General features: G+C 49.5%; 1 protein-coding gene across 9 annotated transcripts in view; it reads left to right on the top strand.

Annotated features, from left to right (window-relative positions):
- Slc43a2 (solute carrier family 43 member 2) overlaps positions 1–12,101 on the top strand; it is a 41,492-nt gene that overhangs the window by 4,360 nt on the left and 25,031 nt on the right. For 7 of the 9 annotated variants that reach the window (XM_041664533.1, XM_041664530.1, XM_041664531.1 and 4 more), the window contains 3 exons: positions 6,709–6,916; positions 8,742–8,797; positions 9,830–9,906. In XM_041664533.1, coding sequence (XP_041520467.1) covers positions 6,709–6,916; positions 8,742–8,797; positions 9,830–9,906 — 341 coding nt within the window. The remainder of the gene's footprint in view (positions 1–6,708; positions 6,917–8,741; positions 8,798–9,829; positions 9,907–12,101) is intronic. The other 2 variants (XM_041664536.1, XM_041664535.1) reach the window with 1 other exon arrangement.

Below are 12,101 nucleotides of genomic sequence, written 5' to 3'. Positions count from 1 at the left end.
TTATTTTTATTGTATGTACATTAGTGTTCTGCCTGCATGTATGTCTGTGTGAGAATATCAGAACCGGAACTATACAGTTGTGAGCTGCCATGTGGGTGCTGGGGATTGAACCTGGGTCTTTTGGAAGAGCAGTTGGTGCTCTTAACCTCTGAGCCATCTCTCCAGCTGGGTGAGGTAGCATAGACTATAATCTATAGGAGGCCTTCCTACACTTAGACAGAAGCCTAGAGGTGAAGAAGGGTGAGCTGGTGTGTGTGTGTGTGTGTGTGTGTGTGTGTGTGTGTGTGTTTGTAAGCCAGAACAGGCCACATCCCACACCTCAGAGGGGAAGACAGAAAGGCAGGTACAGCAGAGAGATGGCCGGTGGAAGGGCTGGGAGGCAAGGAAAACTGGATTTTATTCTCAAGGCCAGAAGGAAGCCAGGGAGGCAGAGGACTGCCAGAATTCAGCGAGCCTCTCAGAGACCCTTGAATGGTTGAGGGCTGGCCACATGCTGGGTGTGGGTGGGATGAGGGCTGTGAAGAAGAGAATCTCCATGGCCCAGCTCCCAACATGAAGCTGAGCCCCTGTTATGCACATCCGGGTACATGCTTTCACATTTATGGGCACGTGAGCGTATGAGTCGACGTCGGGATCCTTCGGTCCCTGTCTCTCGCTGAACCCGGAGCTCACAGCTTTTCCAGAGGTTCTGTAGACACTAGTGTTCACGTTTGCTCTACTACCCAGGCTTGGCTCTGTGCTCTTGGCCCTTACAGTTAGGTACTCCTGCTGTGCCATCAAGAAACTAGACTCTGGCCGGGCGGTGGTGGCGCACGCCTTTAATCCCAGCACTCGGGAGGCAGAGGCAGGCGGATCTCTGTGAGTTCGAGGCCAGCCTGGTCTACAAGAGCTAGTTCCAGGACAGGAACCAAAAGCTACGGAGAAACCCTGTCTCGAAAAAATCAAAAAAAAAAAAAAAAAAAAAAAAAGAAACAAGACTCTGTGCTTCTAGAGGGCAGAGGGGCTGCTGTCCCCTGGGGAAGCAGCACAGACTCAGATATGAGACATGGACAAGGAGAATTCTGGGCTACATCCAGGCCTTCCCTTTTATGGGCTTTTATCCATACCTACAAGCCAGTGATGGAAACTTAGCTTTTGGCTTTTATTGCTTGTGAGCATAACTGTCTCTATTTTTCTTTGAGACAAGATCTCACTATATAGCCCAGACTAGCCTTGAACTGGTGATCCTCTTGACTCCTCTCTCTCCCTTTATTTATTTGTGTTTTTTTGGACAGGGTTTTATTATGTAACCCTGGTTGGCCTAGAACTCAGGTTACGATGGCCTCAAACTGCCTCAGCCTCCCAAGTGCTGGGGTTACAGGTGTGTGCCACCATACTGGACTTGTTACAATTTGTTTTTTGGTTTTTTTTTTTTTTTTTTTTTTTTTTGGTTTTTTTCGAGACAGGGCTTCTCTGTGGTTTTGGAGCCTGTCCTGGAACTAGCTCTTGTAGACCAGGCTGGTCTCGAACTCACAGAGATCCGCCTGCCTCTGCCTCCCGAGTGCTGGGATTAAAGGCGTGCGCCACCACCGCCCGGCTTACAATTTGTTTTTTATTAATTTTTTCAGTGCTAGGGAGAAACCCAGGGCTTCACAGGCTTTACCACTTAGCTACAGATTTAACTCACCCTAGTTTATTCTGAATTTAGAAAAATTCCAAAAGAAACAGTAAGAGGGCTAAAAGCTGGGACTCACAGCCTCAAAAAATGTGTCACAAAAAGAGTCCCCTTGCCTGTCACCGCCACTCTTACCCTTCTCATGACCTGATTTCCCTCCCTGACATCTGTTGGCTTATTTTGTCTCAGTGTCTCATGAAGGTCCTGTCGGGCATGGGTTGGCTTTTCCGTGGCTTTGTGGGAGAGCCGTGGACCAGCCCTGTTCTCACTAGGTGATAGGAAGGGCCTCTGGGGTGGCCCAGCTTTTTCCCAGCTTTGTTCTCTCAGCCTTCCACATTCCTCTAACCCACGAGGACAGGATAACCGTAGTCTCAGACTCTGGCTCCGTTTGAGCCTAGCCTCTCAAGACTTTCCTCAAGACACACACCTGCTCCGCAGTCCCACTTACTGTCCTGTGGAATATGGAGTCGGAGTGAGAGGGCACTTCGGTGCCGCTGAAGCCGGTGGCAAGTACACAGGCTGTCCACAGGAGGCTGCTGCTGCTGTGACCTCCGAGAGAGGGCCCAATGGTACTCACTGTGTCCAGCCTCTGGCTTGCTCTGTGGCTTAGCCGACCTCTCACCCACATCTCCCCTGCTGGGCTGAGATGCTGCTTCCTGTTGCCGGATAGACTAAGGATGGGAGAGAGGCTGGTGCAGGTACCCTCAGGAGGGCTGGCCGGGTCAGCAGCACAGAGGGGAGGGGTTCAGCCACCAGCCTGAGAAAGAACTGCTAGTGAACTAGAGAGTAACTCCTGCCATGTGCCTCTTTGTTCCCTCAGCACCGTCAGGGAGATCTTCTGGAGTTCCTCACTCTCTTTGTTTGCCTGGGGTGAGGGAAGGACTCTGACCCCGGAGAAGCCAAGGGGAGCCCTGAGTGGGGTCACAGAACTCGCTTGCCTCCTCTGCCTTCTCTGTTAAGATTTTGTTTGTGAGCCTTCTGAGTGGGGCCAACAGTACAGGGCATTGTTCTCTCTTCCCGGCCCTGGCAGCCCTAGCCCAGTTCTCAGCACACTCTGGCACACCAGTTTCTTGCCTTTCTTCTCCTTAGCCCTTCCTGACTGTGCTAGCCCGGGCTGCTCTGTCCACCCCACCCCACAGTGGAAGCACCTGTTTAATAGCAGGTGCAGGCAGGACCCAAACGGCTGGCCCGAGCTAGGTTGGTGATGACTGCTCTCTAGACTGAGCAGGGGACACCTTAGGGCTGGACACTACCTAGGTACATATCTGTTTGTCTGGAGCAGCCTGGGTCTGACTGGGCAGCTACTGGAACCAAGTTGATATGTGCGGGCTGTTTATTGCTAACAGAACTCTAGACTCCATGATGGTTCAGTTCCCTCTCCATGTTAGGACACTCAAGTTGCTCCCCAGACACAGAAAAGAGGCCATTTGGCCCCCCAAATATGCAGATAATCTGCAGCTAGACATCACTTTCTGGAAGGAGGTGAGCAGAGAGGCCTGGTGGCCTCATTGGCAGGGATTTAAGAACAGATGTGGGTGGCTTGACGTATTGATCCCTGCTCCAGCATGAAGGAAGGATAGGATACTTGTGTTCCAGCCCCTCCTCTGGGTCTAGTTGTGGACTGGACAGATCATCAAATGACTATAGACTTCATCCTCGTGTGCTTGCTTCTGCCATATCAGGAGACTGAAAAGGCCTTTGGATTTAAACTCTTTTAATTACTTTTAGTTGTGTCTGTGTGTCCATGTTTGTGTGTGAGCAGCGGTGTGCATGTTGCAGGTGTTGGTTCCTTACTTCGACCTGCCTTTGCTTCGAGTCCCGGGGATTGGACTCAAGTTGTAAGGCTTGGTGACAAGCACCTTTACCTGCTCAGCTACCTCACTGGCCCATTTTAGGATTAAAAAAGGTTATTAAGTCATTTTATTTTTTGTGTACAAATGTTTTGCCTGAATGTGTTTTTATGTACCACATGTGTGCCTGGTCCGCTGGAGATCAGAAGAAAGCACTGGCTCCTCTGAAGCTATCATTTCAGGGGTGGTGAGCCAACATGTGGGTGCTGGGATCTGAACCTAAGTCCTCTGCAAGAGCAGCCAGTGCTCTTAACCACTGAGCCATCTCTTCAGCTCGTAGGATTTTATTTTCACTATATACTGCAGTGCTCGGAACTGAACCCAGGACCTGGTGCTGTACCATGGAGCTACATCCCCAACCAGTGTTTTGGAATTTTATCTTCTGTCTCTTGATAAGAAGAGTCAGGGAGAGCTGGGTGAAATTGGCTCATGCCTTTAATCCCAGCATTCAGGCAGAGGTAGGTGGATCTCTATGAACTCAACTCAAGGCCAGCTTGGTCTACAAAGTGAGTTCCAGGGCAGCCAGGACTATATAGAGAAGCCCTGTCTCAAAATAAACAACAAAGAGCCATGGAAGCCAGGCAGTGGTGAAATCTTCTAATCCCAGCACTCAGGGGGCAAAGGCAGGTAGATCACTGAGTTCTAGGCCAGTGGTCTACAAAGTGAGTTCCGGGACAGCCAGGGCTACTTAGAGAAACCTTGTCTCAAACAAACAAATAAACAAACAAACCAACAAAAAAGAGTGCTCTTTGGAGGACTCTGGGGGAGTGCCACAATTGGCTGTGCCATTTTACCCCCACCCCACATTCCTCCTTTCTCCCCTGTTCTGTGTCGCCAGAGAGCCCATGGCACTTAAAGTTCTTGGGTGCAAGTAACTGGCTCCAGACCCTGGGTGGCCACAGTCAGGTCTCAGGCTGGAGTGCTCTCCCCCACCTGTCCACGCTATCTCATCTTTGCTGGCTGTCGTACCTGCATGATTGCCTAGAAATGCTCATTCCTGGGTGGAGGCCCGGTCCCCATACTGCAGGTCCAGTTCCTGTCCTGCTGGCAGGGCTGACACCTGAAACTCTTTTCCTTCCAGAAGCTGCCTCACACCTGCCAGCCACAGCAACACATGGGACCAATGGGCTCAGCGAATGGTGTTTGCCTTGTGTTGTGGCTGCTAGTGTGGAAGATGTCCTGGCAAGGGTTGGAAGTGTGGCCTGAAAGGTTTTGTTTGTGTGGGTTCAGGCTGTTAACCTGTGGCTCTCATCTCCCTAAGTCCCTCTGTCTTCAGCTTGGCTCTGCCTGTGCTCTTTCCTTTCCCCTCTTAATCCCTTTGGCCACTGGGATGTGCTTCATTGTTTCCAGTCATTCAGTAAACAGCAACTGTGGCAAGGGCCCACTGCCATAATGCAACACAGTAGCCAGTTTCTAGCCTCAGACTCAGCCCAGTGGGCGACTAACTACAGTCACGCGCTCACGTGTTGATATAGCACTGTGTTCCCTGCCACTCCGAGACGCTGAGGTCCTGTTAAATCACCTCCATCCTGAGCCCCGGTACAACTGACACTAGCAATAACAGTAGTTATTCACCAAACGCTTCGTATGCCCGTTGGGAGCTCTCTACTGCTATCTGGTTTTTCTCATGATCCTCCCCAAGGCTCTAGCAGTATATACTATTCATTATATTGTGTCTAGTTCACGGGTAAGTAAACCAACAGCAAGATCAAGTCCCATTTCTAAGGCTATACAGCAGGAAGCAGGGGAAGGCAAGTTCTGTCCTCATAGTTTCTACATACCCCTAGCAGGGCTTTTTGCTCAGAGGCTGGCATGTGCCATTAGTCACCCCAAATGCTTTCTTTTCAGTTACCTTGGGTGGCTCTTAGAGGCCCAGCAGGTTTTCTAGTCCTCGGCTGAGCAACCCCGACTCCTCCTACCCCTCGCAGCCAGAGGGCTGCACCTGGGAGGCACACAGTTAAGTTCCCTTGGCTCGTTGTTGGAGCCTCAGAGCTAATCAGCGGGCTTGTTTCTGCAGGATTAGTCAGCATCACTGATGGAGAGCACCCCAGTCCTATTCCCCACTTGTCCCCATCCTCCCTCCAGCTGGTGCAGCTCTTTTCCCTTCCTTTTCTGGGTTGTTTTGAATCTGGTTGAACTTTGGAGGGGGGCACTCACGTGTATAAGTGTGGCTCACACAGCAGGCTCTGGATGTGGTCATGGGAGGAGGTGACCATCAACACAAAAGCTCCAGTAAGAGAAGTAAAAATGGTGCATCTTGCTGGGCAGTGGTGGCGCACGCCTTTAATCCCAGTACTCAGGAGGCAGAAGCAGGCAGATCTCTGTGAGTTTGAGGCCAGCCTGGTCTACAGAGTGAGTTCTAGGACAAGCAGTTGCCTTTACCTGCTGAGCCATTCTGTCCCACCACCAACTCTCCCATTGGACACTGGGTTTCATGTAGCCTAGGCTGCCCTCAGACTCATTATCTGTGGATGACTTTGAGCCCCTGATCCTCCTGCTTAGATAACAGGAATTCACCATCATTCTAGAGTGGGAATCCTCATCTGGGATTAATGGTGAGTGTCAAGGGACACATGAAGCCCTTGAAGTTGTGAACAAGACTTTATGTTTTTTTAAATTGGATTCTTTTTTTTTTTTTTTTTGGTTTTTCGAGACAGGGTTTCTCTGTGGTTTTTGGAGCCTGTCCTGGAACTAGCTCTGTAAACCAGGCTGGTCTCGAACTCACAGAGATCCGCCTGCCTCTGCCTCCCGAGTGCTGGGATTAAAGGCGTGCGCCACCACCGCCCGGCTTCTTTTTTTTTTTTTTAATATTTATTTATTATTAAGTATACAATATTCTGTCTGTGTGTATGTCTGCAGGCCAGAAGAGGGCATCAGACGTCATTACAGATGGTTGTGAGCCACCATGTGGTTGCCGGGAATTGAACTCAGGACCTTTGGAAGAGCAGGCAATGCTCTTAACCACTGAGCCATCTCTCCAGCCCTTAAATTGGATTCTTTGACTGCTCTGTGATTCTACAAATGTTGTAAACACCTGCATTATTGCTGTAGGGGTCTGGGCGGCAGAGCCATGTATTGTCAGTTACCGGAGCCTTAAGGCTCTCAGAACAAGCTTTGGCTTTCTTAGTGGCATAATTCTGAAGGAGCATCTGTCTCTTGGGTCTTCACGCATGCCTACCATATCTTCCTTCTTTGTACACACAGAGAATGTCACCAATGGCACAGTTGGGAGCACTGCAGAGCCAGAGCTCGAGGAGGTGAGCCTGGTGAACGGCTGGCTCAGCTGCAAGGCCCAAGATGAGATTCTAAATTTGGCATTCACTGTGGGTTCCTTTCTGCTCAGTGCCATCACCCTGCCTCTGGGCATCATCATGGACAAGTATGGTCCAAGGAATCTCAGGCTGCTGGGCAGGTCAGTATGGGTTCCTTGGGGGAAGGATGAGGATAGGCGGTCCCCTGAGCTGCATTCTCTGCTGTAGGGAATCTCAGAATGTGCTAGCAGGTGCTCCATGGGGCTCCCTCAACGCCCTGGGGCAGAGTTCCTTCACTGTGTGGCCTCTCCCTGTGTTCTGCATGCAAACCCTAGGACTCAGGCCCATCTGGGATGACCTGAACTTGCTGGTCTTGTCTTTAACATTAGTTTTTGGGGCCATCAGGATGGCTCTTCAGGTAAAGATACTTGCCACCAAGCCTGATGACCTTATTTCCACCCTTGTAACCTGCGTGGTAGAAGCTAGAGAACTGACTCCTGCAGGTTGCCCCCGACCTCTCTACTCTGTACAATTATACATGGAATGCACGCACCAACATGTGTGTCTATACGTGCCAGAGTAAAATAAGTAGAGAAGAACATTGGTTTCCAAAGATTTGTGGCCTTATACTTTCTCCAGGAATGTGGGAGTGATTTTTTTCTAATCTGTTGCTTTTATTGGTTAATTAATAAAAAAACTGCCTAGGCCCATTTGATAGGCCAACCCTTAGGTGGGTGGAGTAAATAGAACAGAATGCTGGGAGAAAGAAGCTGAGTCAGGGAGTTGCCATGATTCTCCCACTCCAGACAGACTCAGGTTAAGATCTTTCCTGGTAAGCCAGCTCGTGGTGCTACACAGAATATTAGAAATGGGTTAGATCAATATGTAAGAGCTAGCCAATAAGAGGCTGGAACTGATGGGCCAGGCAGTGTTCAAAAGAATACAGTTTCCGTGTAATTATTTCGGCGCATAAGCTAGCCGTGCGGGCGGCTGGGTGCCGGGGATGCAGCTCCGCCGCTCCTATTACAACACAGGAAGAAAAAAGTTTTTGAACATCTGTAAATATATGCAAATGTAGATTAGGTATATATGTAGTGTGTGTGTGTGTGTGTGTGTGTGTGTGTGTGTGTGTAGGAGGGGTGAGAGGTGCTGCCCATTAAACTCTGCATAATGTATGCTGGACAAGTGTTTTACAACTGAGTTATAGCCTACATATGCCATTCTTATTACCACTGTGGATGGGGCTCAGTGGTAGAGTGCTTGCCCAACATGTGCATGGCCCAGCACCAAAAAAATAATAAGAATAAAGTTAATCGATTAATTAAAATGAATGAAGTTTTGCCGGGCGGTGGTGGCGCACGCCTGTAATCCCAGCACTCGGGAGGCAGAGGCAGGCGGATCTCTGTGAGTTCGAGACCAGCCTGGTCTACAAGAGCTAGTTCCAGGACAGGCTACAAAACCACAGAGAAACCTTGTCTCGAAAAAAAACAAAAAAAAAACAAACAAACAAAAAAAATGAATGAAGTTTTTTGTTTTGTTTGTTTGTTTTTTGTTTTGTTTGTGTGCTTTTTGAGGCAGGGTTTCTCTGTAGTTTTGGAGCCTTTGAACTAGCTCTTGTAGACTAGGCTGGCCTCCTGAGTGCTGGGATTAAAGGATTAAAGGAATGCATCACCACCACCCGGCAAAATGAATGAAATTGTAACAATTATGAAGTGAGGCTGAGGCTGCAGCTCAGCAGTGAAGCACTTGTGTAACACAGAAGACCCCGGGTTCAAGTCTTAGCCCTGAAAACAACTCCCAAGAGACCATCATCCTCCTGGATCATCCTGCATGCCTCATAAGGCACATTCCCTGGTCTCCTAGAACTGTTAAGTGATGATTATAAATGTTCTGAAGTGACACATAGTAAATTACTGCCCCCCATAACCATCTAGTAACAGCACTTGATAACATAGTATCAACAGAACACTTTCTGTTTGGTTTCAGTGCCTGCTTTGCGGTCTCCTGCTTGCTGATTGCATATGGAGCGAGTAACCCAGACTGTGAGTATGCCTTTTCTTTTATGCCAGAAGCTGGGGGAAGCGCCATCATCCACAGGTGCTCACTGGCCCACCTGCTCTTGGTTGCTATCTTAGGCTTGGTGCTCCCTGTTCAAGCCAGAAGGGATACTCTTTGCTGACTGCTCACTTACCTCATGGGTGGCCAGGGCAGCTTTCTGATTGGTGGTCTATTGCCTAGGACTTAGCTCTTTCAAATGTGTGGCTAGTGAGAGAATAATCACCCCAAGCAGAAGTGTGAGAGGTGTTCTCAGGGTGTGTGCGGCTCCTGTCTGATCCCCAAGCCACCAACCCAGTCCATGGTGGTAGCCTCGCTGATGCCACTTGGAAGACAAGCTTTGTGGACCAGGCCCGGTGCAGGACATGGCCTTCCATGGTTCAGAAATGGTAGCTGAGCCATCTCCTCTTCTTCCTCTTCTTTGTTTCAGTCCTGGGGATTGAACCCAGGGCTTGTAAATGCCAGGCAAGCTCTCTGCCATCGAACAACATCCCAGCTCTTGGACACTTGAGACGGAGGTAGTCCAAGCTTGCCCCAAACATGTAGTCCTCCTGGCTCAGCCCGAAGGCTGGGATTACAGGCATGGTACACCACACCCAGCTGAGCCGAGGCCTCAGGGCAGCCTAGGCCAGCCCTTGAAAAACAACTTAGGAAACACCTGGATCCCATCCCCAGTGGAGAACTTTAAGGGCTTTTCGCACACCCCAAACTAGGACCGGGATCTCAGTAACCTCCTAGCCAGGCTCACCTGCAGATTCCCAGGAACCTGGGGTTTTGTTGTCTGTGAGCAGATTTTTGGGGTCATTTGATTGAGTCTAAGTCAACAGAAAAGAAAGTGGGAACACGTCTTTTGCTAGAACTCAAGGTCCCTGAAGTAGGCAAGAGGACGGAGGGAGTGCTATCCAAGCGTCGCTAACCCTTGATGGCCTGGCCTTTATTTTTAGCTCATCTGTAGCCTTCTCAGTATGGAACACTGTGCTCCTGTGCTCCCTCGATTATGGCTTTCTGTCTGTCCACAGCGCTCTCTGTGCTCATCTTCATCGCCTTGGCTCTGAATGGCTTTGGGGGGATGTGCATGACGTTCACGTCATTAACCGTAAGTATTGGTTTGTTAAGGAACGTTTCCAGCTGGGGAAGTGCGGGATTCGGGCATATTGGTTGGCTTCCAGGTCCTTTCTTTCCATTCCCCTGTATACTTGGATGGCCCAAGCAGTGTTGGGCTGGGGTTTCTCTAGCCTGACAGCAAAGCCAGTCCCATAGGTTCTAAAGCAGACAGGTGTGACTCGGAGGGTGACTTGCAGCTGCTTCTGGGCTTGCCTTTGGCATGGGGGAACGCAGGTTTCTGTCAGAAGAGCCGGGAAAACAAGGGCTATTGCCCGCGTTGGTTCTTATCATCTGTGGCTGCCTTCCCGAGGCTCTCCAGGAACTCTGGCTAACAGTGCCATTTGTAGACAAGCCTGTCCTGGAACCACCCAGCCCCAACCTTTGCAGGTGCCTGGAACTGAGTGGCAACATTGTGACACTCTTCCCGGCTAGGACACAGATGTCTGGCCAGATAGGTGGAACTGTTTCTTGGAATGTGGAGCATGTTCTTGGCAGGACCACCAGGACACCACAAAACAGGTTTCTTTTTAAGGAGGGCTGGAGGAGGAGCTGAAGGAAGTTAAAGAAGGAATAGAAATATCTTTCCCCAAGGGAAGACCACAGACTTACACCGACAGGCTTCTATCAAAGGAACATTTCCCGACTCAGTTTACCTCTGAAGCCATATAAACCATGACTGTTTATAGTCTGGTTCTGTTTCCCATTATGCTCTAGTTAGGAGTCAAGCTGTTAAGAGGCCTTTTGTTGAGGTTTTGCTCCGAGAGCGCTGGGACCTTTCTGGTCCTTTGATAAAAAGAGCCTGCAGAGATACTGGCATCTTGGTTACCAGCCTGCAGGCCTACATCTTCCTTGCTCCCTTTTCCTATGCTTTCCCTGGTAGGGAGGATTAACCATCTGGGCCTGTGTTCTTGGGCAGGGAAAGTTCACTGTAGTCTCTTCAGGAAAGAAGGCCCTGTGTAGGCAGCATGTGTGGGGAGCCCTGGGTGCGGGAGTCTCAGAGTGAGCGGCACACTCACCTGGAGGCTCAGTCGCTTCACCTGCTGGTGCCCTCGAGGTGTACTTTCTATCTGTTAGGGCATTTCTATTTTTGTTTTTTTTAATCAGATACATTTAAAATCAAAATAGATATTGTCTCCTCTGTCATAATCCCAAAGGAAAACAAATGTTGAAACAGGGAGAAGTGTGTTCGCACTGTGAAAAGTACACAGATTCCACTAGGTTGTGTAAGTATGAAACAGGGGTCAGGCATGGTTCTGTTTGTTCTTGGACAGCATGAAAACCACCAACCCTTTTTTTTTATCAAGATGAAAAATGAAAACCTGGCGTCGCCCTTATTATTTTTGTCACGTTGGGCATCTGGTAGGGCAGATCTGAATTTCAGGATATAAGTTGGAGATGGTCCTGGGACTTGCGGAGCTTGGCTTAAGTGCAGAGCAATGCTTAGTCACCATGAAGCAAGGGGTAGACGTGGGCCGGGCGCAGCTCAGTGGCAGAGGCTTCTCCAGCATCACAGGACTCTGGGTACCAACCCCAGCATGGCGCCTATAAAAAGAGAAGAGCTGGGTGGTGTGGTCCATACTGCAACTGAGCACTCAGGAGGCAGGGGATAATTGCTGTGATTTTAAAGCCATCTTGGGCTACAGAATGAGGCCTTGCCTCTGTACCCCTGGAATAATAAAAAGGACAGCTAGACATGATAACATGGTCCTTCAATCCCTGCTCTTAGAAGGACAGAGGATCAGGAGAAGTTCAGGGTTATGCTCAGTTACACGGAAGTTCAGGGCTACCCTGTCTCAAACAGTAACAACATCCACTCTCAGTTAACATAGGAAGTTCAAGGCCACTGTGGGCTCAAGGCTCAAACAGTGACAGCAAAAGACAAACAGAGGAAAAGCACCATGTGGGGAGTTCCTTCTAAGAAATTCTGTAGGAGCTTTCTGGGGTGACCCACACCTTTAATCCCAGCGTTCAGGCAGAGGCTGGAGAATCTTGGTGCGTTTGAAGCTAGCTTGATCTACACTTTGAGTTCCAGGACAGCCAGGACCAAACAAAGACTCTGTCTTTAAAAAAAAAAAATAAATAAATAAATAAAGAAAGACATCCTGTAGGGCAGAGATGTAATCCTGGTTCTTTGGGAGACTGAAGCCATACGAGATAGCAGGCAAGCCTTGACTTCTGCCTGTGTCT

The sequence above is a fragment of the Microtus oregoni genome, unplaced genomic scaffold, assembly GCF_018167655.1.
Source record: "Microtus oregoni isolate MIOR12 unplaced genomic scaffold, Mior012 000015F_ref0000493, whole genome shotgun sequence".
In the NCBI taxonomy this organism is placed as follows: Eukaryota; Metazoa; Chordata; class Mammalia; order Rodentia; family Cricetidae; genus Microtus; species Microtus oregoni.
The sequence above is the reverse complement of the archived record's forward strand: the minus strand, read 5'-3'. Positions and strand labels throughout refer to the sequence as shown.